The sequence below is a fragment of the Vidua chalybeata genome, chromosome 5 (genome assembly GCF_026979565.1).
Source record: "Vidua chalybeata isolate OUT-0048 chromosome 5, bVidCha1 merged haplotype, whole genome shotgun sequence".
NCBI lineage: Eukaryota > Metazoa > Chordata > Aves > Passeriformes > Viduidae > Vidua > Vidua chalybeata.
This window is the reverse complement of record NC_071534.1, coordinates 70,804,567-70,821,939: the sequence shown is the minus strand read 5'-3', so window position 1 is coordinate 70,821,939 and position 17,373 is coordinate 70,804,567. Positions and strand designations below refer to the sequence as shown.

The 17,373-nt window shown below is 49.6% G+C and overlaps 1 protein-coding gene across 3 annotated transcripts in view; it reads right to left on the bottom strand.

Annotated features, from left to right (window-relative positions):
- LOC128788211 (collagen alpha-1(VII) chain-like) overlaps positions 1–17,373 on the bottom strand; it is a 108,141-nt gene that overhangs the window by 63,085 nt on the left and 27,683 nt on the right. Inside the window, exons 14-28 of one of the 3 annotated variants that reach the window (XM_053943109.1) lie at positions 17,102–17,231; positions 13,928–14,044; positions 13,263–13,418; positions 12,439–12,555; positions 9,717–9,863; positions 9,435–9,554; positions 8,641–8,799; positions 6,473–6,601; positions 6,092–6,241; positions 5,193–5,330; positions 4,644–4,790; positions 3,806–3,925; positions 1,563–1,709; positions 1,239–1,427; positions 736–875 (exon numbers count right to left, since the gene is read on the bottom strand). In XM_053943109.1, coding sequence (XP_053799084.1) covers positions 736–875; positions 1,239–1,427; positions 1,563–1,709; positions 3,806–3,925; positions 4,644–4,790; positions 5,193–5,330; positions 6,092–6,241; positions 6,473–6,601; positions 8,641–8,799; positions 9,435–9,554; positions 9,717–9,863; positions 12,439–12,555; positions 13,263–13,418; positions 13,928–14,044; positions 17,102–17,231 — 2,106 coding nt within the window. Of the gene's footprint in view, positions 1–735; positions 876–1,238; positions 1,428–1,562; positions 1,710–3,805; positions 3,929–4,643; positions 4,791–5,192; positions 5,331–6,091; positions 6,242–6,472; positions 6,602–8,640; positions 8,800–9,434; positions 9,555–9,716; positions 9,864–12,438; positions 12,556–13,262; positions 13,419–13,927; positions 14,045–17,101; positions 17,232–17,373 lie in introns of all 3 variants that reach the window. The other 2 variants (XM_053943110.1, XM_053943112.1) reach the window with 2 other exon arrangements.

Genomic DNA, 17,373 nt, shown 5'->3' with positions numbered 1-17,373 from the left:
CCCCACTCTGAATTTCTAACTGTTGTCTGTCTGTATTCCCAACCATTCCCACTCTGGATTTCCAGTCATTCTCCCTCTGAATTTCCAACCATCTCCACTCTGGATTTCTCAACAATTCTGCACTCTCGATTCCCCAACAATTCTCCCTCTGAATTTCCAACCGTCCCCATTCTGGATTCCCAACAATTCCCCACTCTGGATTCCCAATCATTCTCACTCTGGATTTCCCATCCATCCCCACTCTGGATTTCCCAACACTTCCCCACTCTGGATTTCCCAACACTTCCCCACTCTGGATTTCCCAACACTTCCCCACTCTGGATTTCTAACTGTTGTCTGTCTGGATTCCCAACCATTCCCACTCTCGATTTCCAACCATTCCCGGTCTAAATTTCCAATCATTCCCACTGTGGATGGGGTCAAAAATAGGATCTGAGAGGGGAATGTGCACCCAACAGATCTCTGGGCTAACCTAGACAGCATTTCAGATGTGGAATTTGCTTTTTCCCCCGATGATTCAGTCTTGGAAAAATAACCAAGAAATGGAAATTATCCAAATGGGAAAGCTGACATTGAGGAGACGACTAATTCCTGTCTTTTTGGCTCCACACAGGTCTTTCCCTGGCCTTTCTGCTCCACAACTCCTGGGTGAGCAGACTCTGCTCCAGGCAGGGCTGAGCAGAAGGAGAAAAAGGAAGGAAAAAAACTTCAGGAAACGGAATGAGAAAATCTTGCCTGTGTCCCTTCAGGCCCAATCTTGGGGAAATAGGAAACGATCCGGAAGAGGAAATCCTTCACTTTATTGAAGTTGCTCTGGCCGATACTCGAGGATTCATCCACCAGGAACCCAACGTCTGCCTTGAGCTTCCCACAAACTGCAGAGGGAAGAGAGGAATTCCGTAAGCCGAGGGGTCCTAAAGCAGAACCCTGGGGTTTTGTGTGTTCAGAGCAACAGGACAAACCCCAAACCCTCTTGTGATGCCAATTTTTGGGTGAGCAGCAGCACCTTCACCCCCCCCTCCAGGGTGGTGCTGAGGCCTTCACTGCATTTATGGGCTTTGGGTCTTCCCTGACATTGTCCACTCCTGTTTTTCAGGGAATTAAGACCGGTTTTAGCTCCTGGGATCAGACAAGATCTTGGCCTCTGGAAGCTTTGACTATTTCTACATCATCATCATCATCATCATCATCATCATCATCATCATCATCATCATCATCATCATCATCCCCCCACTCACTGGGCCCAGGCGGGGCTGTCAGCGGTGCCGACACCGTGCTGGTCCATACTGGGGGCTCTGGGAGCTTTGTACTGGTGGGCACTGGGAGAGGAGTGGTCCCCACCCTGCTGGGAGATCCGGATGGAGATTCCCTCGTATCCAACGGTGCAGGAGCCACTGGAGCAGTTGGTGGCTCCCTGGGAGCTCCTGCTGTAGGACCCAAACAGAAAAGGTGAATTTTAAACCTCTTTTAGCCTCTCCAGCAAAGAGAAGAAGGGTAGAAACCCCAAAAATCAGCCTCAAGAGCAGTTTTCCCTGGAAAATCCAGGTCTCCATCCTTCATACCTGTTTGTCCAAGGAGCGTCGTCTCCGGTCCCGCTGAGTCTCCAAACATTGGTTTGATGGAAAAAAAATACATTTCCTTGGAGCTCAGCCCAGTCACCCGATAGGATTGGGAAGCTGCTGGTAACAATTCCCGGGAAAGAGCAGGAGCTGTGGGAAACAGGAGCAACATGACTGGGAGCCAGAAAAACACAGAGTCATTCCCATTTCAGTGGCATCACTGTTGGCAAACAGTGGAACTTGGGGATTTATTCCCAGGATTTGGAGAAGAGGCAAAAAGCAAATAATTTACAAAGTGTAATGGGCAGGTCCTAAACCAGATGAAATTAGGTTGATTTTGTGCATTGAAAATTTGGAATTTATGCAAAAATTTAGGGAATTTGGTGTAAGTGGTGCTCAAGGCTGAGAGACCAGTTTCTGTCCAGTGGTTCTGATGGATAGAAATAAGATTCTTTTCTGGGAATGAATGTAAATTTGATGAAAAAATAAAATCAGACTTGACTGAGAAATTTGGTTGCACACAAGCCATAGTTTTGATTTAAAATAATGATAGGAAAAAAATGTCATAATAATGACTGACATTTCCTAAGTGCTTTGCTTTAGAAATAATAAATGATGAATTTGACATTGTTCAAAGTGAGATTCGTACCTTTTTTATGCTGAAATAACATTTTACTTAAAAAAAATAACCCAAAAAGCTCAGTTTGTGTGGCAAGACATAAAATCAGTGAAAATAATCTGCTCCACTATAATCAACTCATGGAATTAAGGTTGGAAAAGATCTCCAAAGATCAAATCCAGTTTGCTGTTCTTAACTCTCTACAAAAATATTTGGAAGGGAGGTTTTCCTCCTTTAAATAAAATAGTAAAATTCCTCTTGAAATTTGACTTAAACTCTTGTGCTTCCCTCCCTGAGTCAAAATAGCCAAAATTGGTTTATTTTGTCTGACCCACAGGTGGAATGATCTCAAGTGGAATAGAAAGGGATCCAATTTTTTTATGGGACAGGCTGGATGGAATCAGCAGGGAAAAGGGCATTAAGTGAGCTTAAAAAGGAACAAGGAAAATGTGCAATAAAATAATGTTCATCTAGGGAAAAAAAACAAGTTGTGTGAAGGAAAATTAATCAAGACAAAAAATAAGGACCAAATTTTTAATTGCTTCTATACACCAGTGTTGGCAGTCGGGATAATTAACCAGGAAAAATTGGAATTACTCACTCAGGAGCATAAATTTTATCCAATGGAGAAGCGGGGTCAGGATTCATCTGCTGGTGATGGGAAATCAATATTTATGAACTCATCCCAGCGGGATCGATGGAGGGAGGGCACGGAGGGACTGTCAGACACGGGATTATCCATTCCTGATTCCCAGACAACTCTGAAATCAGGGATTTCTGAGTCCTCCCAGATCAATATGTGAACAGCACAGCACAGGAAGGGGAACAGTTGCTTTGGATTATTAAAATCACCCCAGAGATCCAAAGGTCTCATTCCTAAATCGCTTTTCCATAATATTTATCCCCAAAAAAATGCTGCTGTCATGGGATGGTTCATCCTGAGTGACACAACCTGCAAGTATGGAGCTGCCAATCCTGAAATGTCCTTGGAATTAAAATAAATAAATAAATTAAAGCTCCTGGTAGTTCCAAAAGCACTGCAGGGAGCACAGGGAATTCTGTTGGATTTGGTTTCTTTGACTTTGGACACGAACTGACTCTAGAAAAAAGTTTGTGGTTGAAGCCACAGGGACAGGAAGCTCCAAATTTCAAAGAGGATTTTAGTCCAATCCAGGAAAAAATCATGGAGTCGGTGGTTTAAAAGGGCAAATCCTGAAAAGCCAAATCAACTGGAAAAAGGAATGGTGAGAAATGATAAAGGAATTTTTCAAAGCCCTTCACAGTAGAGCAGAGATTTGAAACAGATAAAAATGAGGTTTTATGGATGACAAAAATCCACCTTTTTTTTTTTGTGGATTTGATGGACAGGAAGGGACACAGATAATGCCAAAATTCCTTTTTCCTAAGCTATTCCCAGCCCTCCTTTTTTTCTTCCCCCAAGGATTTTGCAATGGGCCAAATGGGACGTTTTATGAGCCTCCTCCAGCTCCCATTTTTCCCTCTTTTTCTGCCAAATGGAGAAGCTGAGATGAAGGAACCCATGGAAACCCCCAGGGTTCTCCTGCTAAACAGGATCCAGAGGAATTCAGGAGATGGATCGGGGTTTCCTTCCCGCACCAAACGTTACCTGAGGACAATCCCCACGTCAGTAAATACAGGGATGCTCCAGGAACGGCATCCCAGGATAACAAAACGCTGGAATCCGCGGCCTCCTGCACGGTGAATTCCGTCACTTTGGGCAAATCCACTGCTGGAAAAGCAAGGGACAAAGCTCAGGGGCTGGAAACGGCTTTGGGCACATTTCTGCCTCCCAAATTCCATGGTTCTGGTGAGAGGAAGGAGTTCCTCCAGCACTTCAGGTGTTTTCCAAGAAGCTGAATCAGACCAGGTTCTCATTTAGTGGGAACCGGTGGAAATTTTGTCAGATCTTCAGTCTGGACTTTAAACTGACTGAAACTTGTAATTTTCTGTAACTTGTAAAACTTGTAATTAAGTTTTTACTGTGATTTTTTTTTCCCCGAAATCCCAGTGTTGGCTCCACATCCCTGATTTTCTCCTCGGTTTGATCTCTTTGCCTGTTTTGGCACAACTCATGAGGGATGTTGGCCTTTACCTGCTGGAAAAGGTCAAGATATTGCATAAAGAGGGAATTCCAAGAAAATGCGCCACAAAAATGGGAATTATTGGCAGGGGAAGACAGGGAAATCCCAACATTCCTTGGTAATAAGAAGACAGGATCAATGTCTGTTTTTTGGTGGGATCTGAGAAGAAATAAGGCCAGGTTGGATGGGGCTTGGAGCAACCTGGTCTACGGAGGGTGTTGGAAGTGGATGATCTTCAAGATCCCTTGCAAGCCAAAACATTCTGGATTCCAGGAATAAGGCATCCATCAGCCAAAACTGCTCTTTTTCTTTCATTCCCCCTATGGAGATGCTCTTATCCCAATCCATGAATCCCATACTCACAGGTTTTGGCCGTGAGGACCGTGGGGGTTCCCTCCTGCCCCTTTCCCACTGCGGACACGGAGATGGTGTAGGTGGTGTTGCCCTTCAGTTTGGGAATCGCGAAGGAAACGGCCTCTGCCGGGACCAGCTGGGAGGATTCCGAGTCGCCTGAGAGGAGACATCCCAAAAAATCAGTGGTGTCCACGGAAAGGGAAGTGCAACACTCATTGTTACAGCAGCTTCACACACATCTGACAGGACCTGGCCAGGGAGGAGAGTAAGGAACTCATTTTGCCCGCGGGGAAACTGAGGTACAGGCAGCGGAGAGATCTGGTCACAAATATGGAAAGGAACTAATTCTTGGAATTCCCAAATCCCAACTGTATCCTAACTATCCGTGGTTAGACCCTAAAGCTTAGCTCAGGACTCGTTTAGAGGAGTTCACCCTGTCCCTGTAGACAGTAAAGTCTCCACCTACCCTGACCACCCATGGAAAAAGGAATTTCCTGAGCCAAACTCCCCATTTTTGTGGCTTCCTTGTGTTCCCTGACCAAGGATTTGGATTCTTACCATTGGATGGCTCCCAGGATATCTTGTAGTGACTTATCCCAGGAAGGCTTTTCCAAGCCAGCTTCAAAGTGTTGACACCAGTGTCGGTAACCCTCAGGTCGTGGATGGTCGGGATGGGGTTGGAATCTCCAGAAGGAGCTGGAAAAATGAACCAGGATAAGATTTCAGCTCAGTCCCAGAGCGGCACCATGGCTCCAAGCTGTGGTGGAGGAGAAAAATATGGGCATTCATTCAATATCTACTTTCCAAACATTATCCAGGATGCCAGGCTGAAATTCCTAATGGATCCATGGAATCCAAGCTGAGGAGACTCATCCACATCTCTTACCACCCACACCAAACTGGTGACACAGAGTGAGATGAAAAGAACTCCAGGAGAGGATGGATCATCCACAGACATCTTCAAATTCCACGAAAAACTCATTGAGATGGATTCAGGCAAAAAAGACACTGAAAGGAGCCAGAACTCCGTGTTGGAAGAGGGAGAGCCACAATCCAAGGAATTGCCAAAACCTCGGGAGTGCAGGCTGCTGAGTGACCCTGGGTGGTGCCTGCGGAGAGGCTCCCGCATTCCCGAGGTGGTTGTGGATAAATAACTCTGGGAACTGCGCTGATAAATCCAGGATTGTCCAATGTGCCAGAAGGGCGTGTCCACTCCCTCCCACGGGAACAGCCATGGATTATTGCCACCAAGCAGTGAGAGCTGCTCGTGCCTCCACCATCCACAGGATATCCTGAGTTGGATCCACCAGGATCATGGAGTCCAGCTCTTAAAGGGATGAACACGAGGATTGAACCCAAAACTGCGGTGTTTTTATCACCGGGCTCTGACCAACTGTGCCAAGATCAATCCAAGCTTTGCATCCCAAGTCAAGGAGGGTTTTTCCAGCAGGACTTACCTGTGTGGTGAGTCAGGATCACCTCCGGCCCCTCGGTCCTGCTGAACAGAGCCCGGACACCGACCCTGTACAGGGTGTTGGGCACCAGGTGGTCAATCCGATGAGCCAACACTCTGCTGCCCAGGTACCGAGTCCTGGCAACCTGTTTTCCTGGAAAACCAGGGATATTTCAGAGCCTGGAGCTCACTTCCTACCTCCAAAGGAAATTGCAGCATTGCCCAGAGCACTGGGGATTATCTCTATAAATAAAACCATGAAAACAAAGAGGAGGAAGGATCTCCAACAGGACCCAAATTTCCCAGCTGTGGGATCTCCTTCCTACCCCCCAAGGAGCGGGTCAGGAATTTGGGAAGGTGCCTGGAATGTCCTTTCTCTGCTCACCTTTGCCTGCTCCCACGGGGCTCCAGGTGAGTTTGAATTTGGTGGCAGCGGCTGTGGCACTCCAGGCCAAGGACAGGCTGGTGCTGGTGTGCGACGTCACCTTGAAGTTGGAGACAGATCCCAGAGGAGCTGCAGGACGGGGACAACAACAGGAGTGTCCTGATTCCTGCCCAAAGGCTTGATGCCGTTGAGCAGGACGGGAACAGAGAACTCCAGATCAGAAGGCAAAGAAAATGAGTTCTCTCTTTATTTCAGATGTACCACTCTATCTATAGAGAACATTGAGAAGACTGATTTCATTGGTCTTAGAGTAAAAACATCCCACACCATTGGTGGGCAGTGAATGAGGCACAGCGGCAGAACATATCTATAAACGATGTGAATAACAAGGTAGATTAGAGAATTATTTACATTTTTCCCAACTGTTTCTTAGGCTTTTGTCTGGTTAGAAAACCTATTTCTCTCTGACTGAGAGAAATATCCACAATAATATCCACAAAAGGCTCATCACGGACACGTTAATGAGTCAAAATTATATCAAAGGGTTAAAAATGGTGTCTTTGTTTATCCTTGGTGTCTCCTCACCCTCACCTGGAGACACACCACTCCCTGAGGTCATCAAGGAGCACGTTCTGCCCTTGATCCAGTGGGAGCAAGGCCAGGACAGGCAGTTCAGAGATCCATGGAGTCAGGAGATCCATATCCACCCAGAGCTCTCACGGCTGAGGAATATTCCCTGTTCTCTTCCTCACAAGGGTCAGACCATTTCCCCCATGTGGTATTCCAGGGTCTCCAGTCACCTGCTGCCACTTTGGAACCTTTTCCAAGAATCTCACCTCTGCTTTTGGATCGGCAGCACTGTCCTTCCCCTGCTCCCAGAGCAGCAGCCCAGAAGCTTGAGAGACGGACAAGGTTTGTCCATCAACTTTCCCTATTTTACACAAAGGATTTGCATCTGCTGCCTCTTGTCCAGGGAATCTGATCTCCCAGAAGGATTCCTTTGGAATTATGGAATTCTTTGAGGAAGGGGACAGCCCTTATCACCAAGCAGAAAGGACTGCACTAGGATGTTCCACCCTCTTTATCTTCCTATGGTTCCCTACAGCAGATTTTACGCAGATTTCCTATTCTTCAGATTTTTTTTTTTGATGGATTCTAACAATGTTGAGGACTTAATATTGGTGTGAATTTTGGGATACCTGGAAGCTCAGTGAGGGCAGATTGGGCACTGGAGAGGGACTTTGGATAAGGGAGAGTGGCTTTAAACTGAACGAGAGCAGGTGGAGGTTGGATTTTGGGAAGGAATTCCTGGCTGTGAAGGTGGGGAGGCCCTGGCATAGGTTTCCCAGAGAAGTCGTGGCTGCTCCACCCCTGGAAGTGTCCAAGGCCAGGTTGGATGGGGCTTGGAGCGAGCTGGGATAGTGGAAGGTGTTGGAACAAGATGGGCTTATAACCCTTCCAAACCTTCCAACTCTTCCAACCCTTCCAAACTTTCCAACCCTTCTAACCCTTCCAAACCTTCCAGCTCTTCCAATCCCTCCAAACCTTCCAGCTCTTCCAATCCCTCCAAACCTTCCAGCTCTTCCAATCCCTCCAAACCTTCCAGCTCTTCCAACCCTTCCAAACTTTCCAGCTCTTCCAACCCTTCCAAACTTTCCAACCCTTCCAACCCTTCCAAACTTTCCAGCTCTTCCAACCCTTCCAAACTTTCCAGCTCTTCCAACCCTTCCAAACCTTCTAATCCTTCCAAACTTTCCAACCCTTCCAACGCTTCCAAACCTTCTAATCCTTCCAAACTTTCCAACCCTTCCAACGCTTCCAAACCTTCTAATCCTTCCAAACTTTCCAACCCTTCCAAACTTTCCAACCATTCCAAACCTTCCAAACTTTCCAACCTTCCTAACTCTTCCAAACTTTCCAACCGTTCCAAACCTTCCAAACTTTCCAACCCTTCTAACTCTTCCAACCCTTCCAAACTTTCCAACCCTTCTAACCCTTCCAAACTTTCCAACCGTTCCAAACCTCAACCAATCCAGGATCTCATGAATCTGAAGCTCTTCCCAAGCCCAGAGCACAGGAACAGCCCCAGCCAGGGATATACAGGGTCGAACCAGATACACAGAGGTTACGTTCTGTAGCAGCTACTCCACCATCCCACCCGCACTCACCCGTCCTGGCCGAGGTGGTGATCCCGGGGCCCTCCCCGGAGCCGAAGAGCACGGACAGAGAAATCACGTACTCGGTGTCAGGGGCCAGGCTGCGGAGCCGGTGGGACGTCACCGACTTGCTGAGGGACAGGTGACGGGGACGGTCCTTGCCAAAGAATTCTTTGGAAGAGAAAATAAAACACAAGAGGAGAAAGAGTCTGGAGAGCAGCTCTGTTGCATCCTGGGAAATCCACCGCGTTCCCTCTGCTGGAGGACACCCGCTCCGGGACAATTCAGGAGGAATTTCCTCATGGAAAGGGTGGTCAGGCATTGGAAGGGGCTGCCCAGGGAGGTTTGGAGTCCCCATCCCTGAAGGTGTCCAAGGAACAAATGATGTGGCACTTCCATCACAAGGCGGGGCTTGGGTATAGGTTGGACTTGGAGGTGTTTTCCAACCTCAGTGATGCTGGGATTCCATGTGTTCACCAGGGCAAGGGAGAGTTTTCCTGTGGTTATTTATTCTGGAATTTTAATAGCTAAACGATCCAAACCAAAGTTGAGAGGAACTGAATCCAAACCATCTTATATCCAGGGACCACAGGAATCTGGGAATGTTCCCTGTCTCCTTCCTGGGAACTCACTCTGTGTAGGGCTGGGGCCAGGTTGGTACCTCAGGGCCAGGAATAATCCCTGGCTTCAGTTCACGCTCTGGAATTGTGGGAGAGGCTGCTTGGAGCAGTTCATGAGCTGGACCTGCCCTACTCCCACCACTCCTGAGGTTCTCCCATTCCAGGGAGAGCAGAGACGGATCTCACCTGGTGTCGGACCCCAGGCCACCCTGTACCCGGTGGCTCCCATGACTGAATCCCAGGACACCAGGAGGCTGTTGATGGAGATCTCGCTCACTTTCAGCATTTGGACAGTGCTGGATGCCACTGCAGGAGAGAAGAGTTGCCCGGTTCCGTCAAGGTTCCAACAGCTTCAGAGACGTCCCCAAACCCAACAACGCGGAGAAGTGACAGAAGTGACACCAACTCTGTGCCAGCACCCCCCACTTCTGCGTGGGCTGAATGCCACCCCTGCTGCAGGACGCTCACCCGTGGTGGCTTTGCCAGTCACCACCGGTCCCTCGATGTCCCCAAAGATGGGGTTGATGGTCACCGTGTGCTCCATGCCCGGCTCCAGCCCCTGGATCATGTAGTAGCTGTAGGAGCTGCCGAGGGTCACGTCCTGGATGCTGCCCTCTGGGAAGGGAAACGGTGTCCCCTGGCTCAGCCCACCCCACCCTGCAGCACACCGGGACCACCCCCGGGTGGGAGCAGGTGGAAATAATCCACACCCACCTGGGAAGAGCTCAGGGATCACCGAGGCAACTCGTGGATTTGCAAAGCAAAGGGAATAAACCAGGAAAGCTGGGGTCTGGGAGTGATCCCATTAAAGGGTCCACAGCCTGCCCAGCCCTGGGTGACTCCGTGCTTAAGTCATCCTGCCTTCCCTGCAGGAATTGAAGCCAGCGGTGCCCCAAAACCCAGTTTTAATGTCCTTGTTGAGGGCTAAACCCAGCTCAGCTAAACATCCCCAGCAGGAGAAGAGTTAAAACCGAATTCCTGTGGATCCACCCCTGATTCCCAGCGGCAGGGAGACGCAGGCAGCAGGATGTCGAGGAAAACCTCTAAAAGAGGGAAAATGCCTTTTCCAGTTTGGTCACTGGATGGTGCCACGTCCCCATTTTCTGTTCCAGCGGCACCCGGAGCCCCATCCCCCTTTTCCCACCTGCTCGCCACAGCTCCCATCTCCAGTTTGTGTTCATCTAATCCCGGTTTTAAAAGTCAGACGGGGAAAATCTAACCCCTCCCCTGCTTGGGATGGGCAGCAGGGTCCGGATCCCATCACCACATTCCTAATCCCGGGATGGGATGGAGTGTGGGAAGAGGATCCAGAGGCCAGCGGGGGCTGCCCTTGGGATTTTTCCACCCCTGGAACTGGGGTGAGCTGGTACCAGGTGAAAAAGCAGCTGGAAATTTGGGGTGGAGGTGTTGTGGTTGTCCCACTGTCCCCTCAGTGCCCCCACTCCCAGACTGAGCTCCATTCCCAGCTGGAATATCAGGCACAGCCTGCTGAGTTTTGGGTTCATTGCAAAGCCATAAAAACTGTTTTTTGTCTTCCCTGCGAAGGTTTTTCCCTCCTGGTGACCTTTGGAGCTGTTCTCCCAATAATCCCCCCCCTTTCCTGGTGGGAGATGTCTCCTTCCATTGTAACCAAGGGACCTGAGGGAGAGGAAAATGTGGTTTTTCTCCAAAGCCTGGGATAGAACCCAGGTGTCCTGACATCCCTGAGCCCCAGAAACATCCATCTCCCAAGGCCATAATCTGCCATCAAACTGGAATTTCTCACTCCTGCTCCTCCTGGCACCACGGAAAATATCTTTGGCTTCAGGGCAGGGGAAAAGCTCCAGCTGCACAGGTGGATCTGTCTCCAAACTCCCAAATTTGCTGAAAAATGAGGATTCTGGGGCATGTAGCCTTGTTTTAGTGCTGCAGAGAGAAAAGCCATGAGCACAGGCACTTCCAGGCTGTCCCCCCAGAAATCACATCCTCAGTTGTCCCCCCAAAAAGGGGTGACCCCAAATACTCAGGGGCTGTGCAACTCTGCAGGGAGGGTTTTCCCAGCTCCTCTCAGCTATTTAAAGGCTCCTCAGGTCCAGTAAATCCATGGAATTCTAATTCCATGTAACAAGGCTGGATATCCACCAGCCTGCTTCATGCAGAGCCACAGCAGGAAATTTTGCATCCGTGGCAGAGAAAACTCCACCGGTCACAAACCCCAAAAAACCTCAATTCCCTCTGGACATAGGTGGAATCCAATCCAATCCAAAGCGCATCCAACACCTCGGGAATCTCACAGCTCCCATCTTTCCATGTCCTGCTGACTGATACACATCCCCAGCCCTGTCCTGCTGATGTCCAGGTGAGCCTGAATCCCACCCTGTCTGTACCTACTGATGTCCAGGTGAGCCTGAATCTCATCCCTGTCCTTCCTGCTGACATCCAGGTGAACCTGCATCCCACCCTGTCCGTACCTGCTGATATCCAGGTGAGCCTGAATCCCACCCTGTCTGTACCTGCTGATGTCCAGGTTAGCCTGAATCTCATCCCTGTCCCTGCTGTTGCCCAGGTGAGCCTGCATCCCACCCTGTCCTTCCTGCTGATGTCCAGGTGAGCCTGAATCCCACCCCTGTCCCTGCTGATGTCCAGGTGAGCCTGAATCCCATCCCCATCCATACCTGCTGTTGCCCAGGTGAGCCTGAATCCCACCCTGTCCTTCCTGCTGACATCCAGGTGAGCCTGAATCCCACCCTGTCTGTACCTGCTGCTGTCCAGGTGAGCCTGAATCCCATCCTCTCTGTACCTGCTGATGTCCAGGTGAGCCTGAATCCCATCCCTGTCCCTGCTGCTGTCCAGGTGAGCCTGAATCCCATCCCTGTCCCTGCTGCTGTCCAGGTGAGCCTGAATCCCATCCCTGTCCCTGCTGCTGTCCAGGTGAGCCTCAATCCCACCCTGTCTGTACCTACTGATGTCCAGGTGAGCCTGAATCTCATCCCTGTCCCTGCTGATGTCCAGGTGAGCCTGAATCCCAGCCTTATCCTTCTTGCTGCTGTCCAGGTGAGCCTGAATCCCATCCCCATCCATACCTGCTGATGTCCAGGTGAGCCTGAATCCCACCCTGTCTGTACCTGCTGATGTCCAGGTGAGCCTGAATCCCATCCCCATCCATACCTGCTGATGTCCAGGTGAGCCTGAATCCCATCCCCATCCATACCTGCTGATGTCCAGGTGAGCCTGTATCCCGTTGCTCCCCGGACAGGGCTCCACCGGGCCTGGAGCGTGTCCGTGGTCTCGTTCTGCAGCAAGAGGTTCTCCACAGGCAGGAGCTTCACTGGAAGGAGGACAGGGAAGAAAATTTCAGAGCATCCACTTGGGAGTGGAGGACTTTGCTGGGCCTCCATGAATGTTCCTCCAGCTCAGCTGGGTGAAGGGAACACCTGAAAGGAGGTGGCCAGGTGGGACTGGGCTCTGCTCCCATGGAATGAGGGACAGGGCAAGAGGGAATGGCCTCAAGCTGTGCCAGGGGAGGTTTAGGTTGGATATAGGGAAAAAATTCTCAGTGAAAAGGGTGGTCAGGCATTGGAAGACCTGCCCAGGGCAGTGGTGGATTCACATCCCTGGAGGGACTTCAAAGCCAAGTGGATGTGGCATTTGGGGACCTGGCAGTGCTGGGATGGTTGGATTCAGGCATCTTAGAGGGTTTTTCCAGCCTTAATGATTCCATGAGAGGGATTTCCAGGAGCTCCTGCCTGGGGGCTGAAGGCATCTCATAAACCAGAGGTAGAACAGCCCAGCCTGTGACTGTCCAGGACCAAACACCTCCGAGGCACCAGCCTTGTGAAGGGTGGGTGCAAAACAGGAGGGAAAACGATCTCCCACATTCCCCCAAACTTCAGGATGGTATTGAGGATGTCCATGTCCATGAGGGAAGAGTCAGGATGGATTTGGGAAGGTCCTGGTGCATGAGGGCACCAACTCCGAGGTGGGGACACAACAGCTGGGGACAGAAGGGACCAACCACGGGGTCACAGCTCTTACGTGTCCTCCCCAGGGCAGCCACGGGCTGGCTTGGCCCCTCAGGATACACAGCGTAGATGCTGATGCTGTATTCCCTGTCCTCCTGCAAGTTTTCCAGCAGGTGGGAAGAGACATCGCCCCGCAGGATCTGCTCGAGGGTCACCCCGGGCTTGTTGGCTGCAAAATCAAGGAGAAAAGGGATGGTGAAGCGTTTCCACGAGGCGAAATCCCACAGGGAGGTCTTCACACCATGGAGGTGGCTCAGGGGTGTGGTTGGTGTCTCCCAATCCATGTGGTGTTGCTTGGAATTCTGGCTGTGCTGTCCCAGCCCTCAGATCCCACAGAGGGGAGTGGGAGGCATCCCGAACTCATCCCAAATTCCCACCAGAGCAGGCACTTGAGTGGAAAAAAACATCTGGGTATGCCAGGGCAAACAAGGAATTCACAGCATTATCTTCAGCTTTTTCTTCCAAGGAAAAGTCCTTCCAAGGACTCTTCTCTATCCTGGAAGGACCATAATATTTGGAAAAGTCTATCCTGGACTTTTTCCAGAGTCATGCCAGGAGTTAACAGCACCTTCCCTTGGATCGCTGCTCCTTTTAATGCAAATGCCAAGAAAAATTGAGAAAAATAAATTAAAAATTCATTACAATTAATAAAATTAATTAAAAATCAATAAAACTCACCCCTGGGGATGTAGATCTTGTAACCCTCCAGTTTGCCCAGGGGAGGTGTCCAAGCCACCTTCAGGCTGAAAAGTCCTTCTTCTATCACACGGAAATTGGTGACTGGAGGCACAGGAGCTTTGGGGACACAAAAACAGGGCAGAAATGGAGGTGGCAGTGCCGGAATACTGGAAAAGATCCTTGGAAAAATCTTTTGTCTTCAGGGACAGAGAGACACAAAGAGGAGAAGCACCAACTCTCCCTCAGCTGATTCCTTAAAACCAACAATCCCCCTCCTACCAACCCTTTTTCCACTTGAAAACAGGGACAAAACATCCCAGGGCAGAAAATTTGGGAGTTTTCTCTGGGAATGGTGTTGGGATCTGAAATATCCTCTCACAAGCAGAGGATATCTACCCTGGGCAGGGGAAACTCTGCAGTTCTTGCAGACTGAGCAGGAATCAAAGCCATGAATCAAAGCCTGCTTTGCTCCCACGGCCACAATTCCAAGGGAGAGGAGCCCATTTGGATCCAGCCAGCCACGGCAGACGGATTTATAGCTCCTGCCTCTGGCTTCGTGTTGGGGATAATAAGAGGAGAGATCAAATGGCTTTATTTCCACCCATAAAGACATTCCATCTTCTTCCTGGCAAGTACAGATGAGTCAAACCTCATTGAGGAGCTTTATTTATTCATCCTGTCAGAGATCTTCCCTCAAGAAGACAAACAATTCCGGACATCGCAGGGGGTGCGGAGAGGAACAAAAGGCAGGGAAGAAAGGAATAATTCTTTACAAAACCCCTCAGGCAAAGCAGGATTGGAGCTCCATCCAGGGAACAGAGTGACATCAGTGAACCCCTTAAACTCTGAAAATCCCTAAAAGCAGAGGTGATGAAAGTCCAGTCCCACGTTCAGATGTTCTCCTGACATATCCCCATATCCCTTCTTGGGAATGGAGATTCCTGCTTTGGGTGGGGACATCCCTGAAAGTTGAGGGTCAGCAGAAGAGATTTGCCTCTGGACATTGGTCTGGGTGAGTGACATCCATCTCTACTTCAAAAATTGTGGTTTTTTTGGCTAATTTTATTACAATTACTTTAATTACTTTAATATAATTACTACAGTATAATTACTTTGATAAAGTGCATGATTCTGTCATATCCTGGTAGTTTTAGCTTCTCTACTGTGTAGTGAATAATGCTGATTAAGATCTTTCTATTTACTAATTTATCATAAGAAATCATTCATTTTAATATAAATTTTATATAATATAAATAAACCTGGTTTGCCATCTTTAATCCTTTGACAAGGTGCAACCACGCCTCTATAATTCCTTAGATTTAATCTGCTGACAGTCCAGGGTTGGGATTGGATCCAGCCCCATCCAGGCTCCTCTTGGAGGAGTTTGGAATGCCAAGGAGCTTCCTGCACCGCAGGACTCAACAGGAGCTTCTCTAATAAACTTTGAAGCTCCAAACCCATGCCTCCATCCATTCATCAATCCATTCATCCATCTATTCATCCATCCTTCCATCCAAGCCTCCATCCCTTCCTCCCTCCCTCCATCATCCATCCATCCATCTGTCAGTCTGTCCGTCCATCCATCCCACCACTCCATCATCCATCTATCCTGCTATCCATCCCACCATCTATTCCTCCCTCCCTCACCCATTCCTCCCTCCATTTATCCATTCATCCCACCATGCCACTATCCATCCATCCACCATCCATCCATCTGTCAGTCCGTCCGTCCATCCATCCATCCATCCATCCATCATCCATCCCACCACTCCATCATCCATCTATCCTGCTATCCATCCCACCATCTATTCCTCCCTCCCTCATCCATTCCTCCCTCCATTTATCCATCCATCCCACCATGCCACTATCCATCCATCCATCCATCCATCAGTCCATCCATCCATCCATCCATCCATCCATCCATCCATCCCACCATGCCACTATCCATTCATCCACCATTCCTCCATCCATCCCACCATCCCTCCATCCATCCATCCCTCCATTCACCTATCCCACCATGCCACCATCCATTCCTCCATCCATCCATCCACCATCCATCCATCCATCCATCCATCCATCCATCCGTCCGTCAGTCCATCCATCCATCCCACCATGCCACTATCCATTCATCCACCATTCCCTCCATCCATCCATCCCTCCATCCCTCCATCCATCCATCCGTCCGTCCATCCATCCGTCCATCCCACCATGCCACTATCCATTCATCCACCATTCCCTCCATCCATCCATCCATCCATCCATCCATCCATCCATCCATCCATCCATCCATCCATCCATTTATCTATCCCACCATGCCACTATCCATTCCTCCATCCATCCACCACCCATCCATCCATCCACCATCTGTCAGTCCATCCATCCATCAATCCTTCCATCCATCCCACCATGCTACTATCCATTCATCCACCATTCCTCCATCCATCCCACCATCCATCCATCCATCCATCCACCATCCATCTGTCAGTCCATCCATCCATCATCCATCCATCCATCCATCCATCCACCATCCATCTGTCAGTCCATCCATCCATCCATCCATCCATCCATCCATCCATCCCACCATGTCATTATCCATTCATCCACCATTCCTCCATCCATCCATCCATCCCACCATGCCACCATCCATCCATCATGCAACTATCCATTTCTCCATCCATTCCTCCATCCGTCCGTCCATCCGTCAGTCCATCCATCCATCCATCCCACCATGCTACTATCCATTCATCCACCATTCCTCCATCCATCCCACCATCCATCCATCCATCCACCATCCATCTGTCAGTCCATCCATCCATCATCCATCCATCCATCCATCCATCCACCATCCATCTGTCAGTCCATCCATCCATCCATCCATCCATCCATCCATCCATCCATCCCACCATGTCATTATCCATTCATCCACCATTCCTCCATCCATCCATCCATCCCACCATGCCACCATCCATCCATCATGCAACTATCCATTTCTCCATCCATTCCTCCATCCGTCCGTCCATCCGTCAGTCCATCCATCCATCCATCCCACCATGCCATTATCCATTCATCCACCATTCCTCCATCCATCCCACCATCCATCCATCCATCCATCCCTCCCTCCTCTCCAGCTTTGGGGTGGGTGTTTTCCACAGGGCTGGCCCAGGGGACACTCACTTGTTTTCCCTTTGGTGGCTGCCGGCTCCCCGAGGGTCCCTCCATAGCTGGCCCTCACCGTGAGCACGTATTTGGTGCTGGGCTTCAGATCTGTCACCAGCACCGTGGTTGTGTCCCCATCCACCTCCATCTGGCACACATGGGGACAAGGGACACCGTTACACCCACAGCAGAACATCAGGTCACCTTCCACACCTGCTCAAGGTGACTTCCCATGAGCAGGAAGCCTCTTAAAACCCTCAGCCAGAGGTTGTGATCCTCAAATTGTGGAA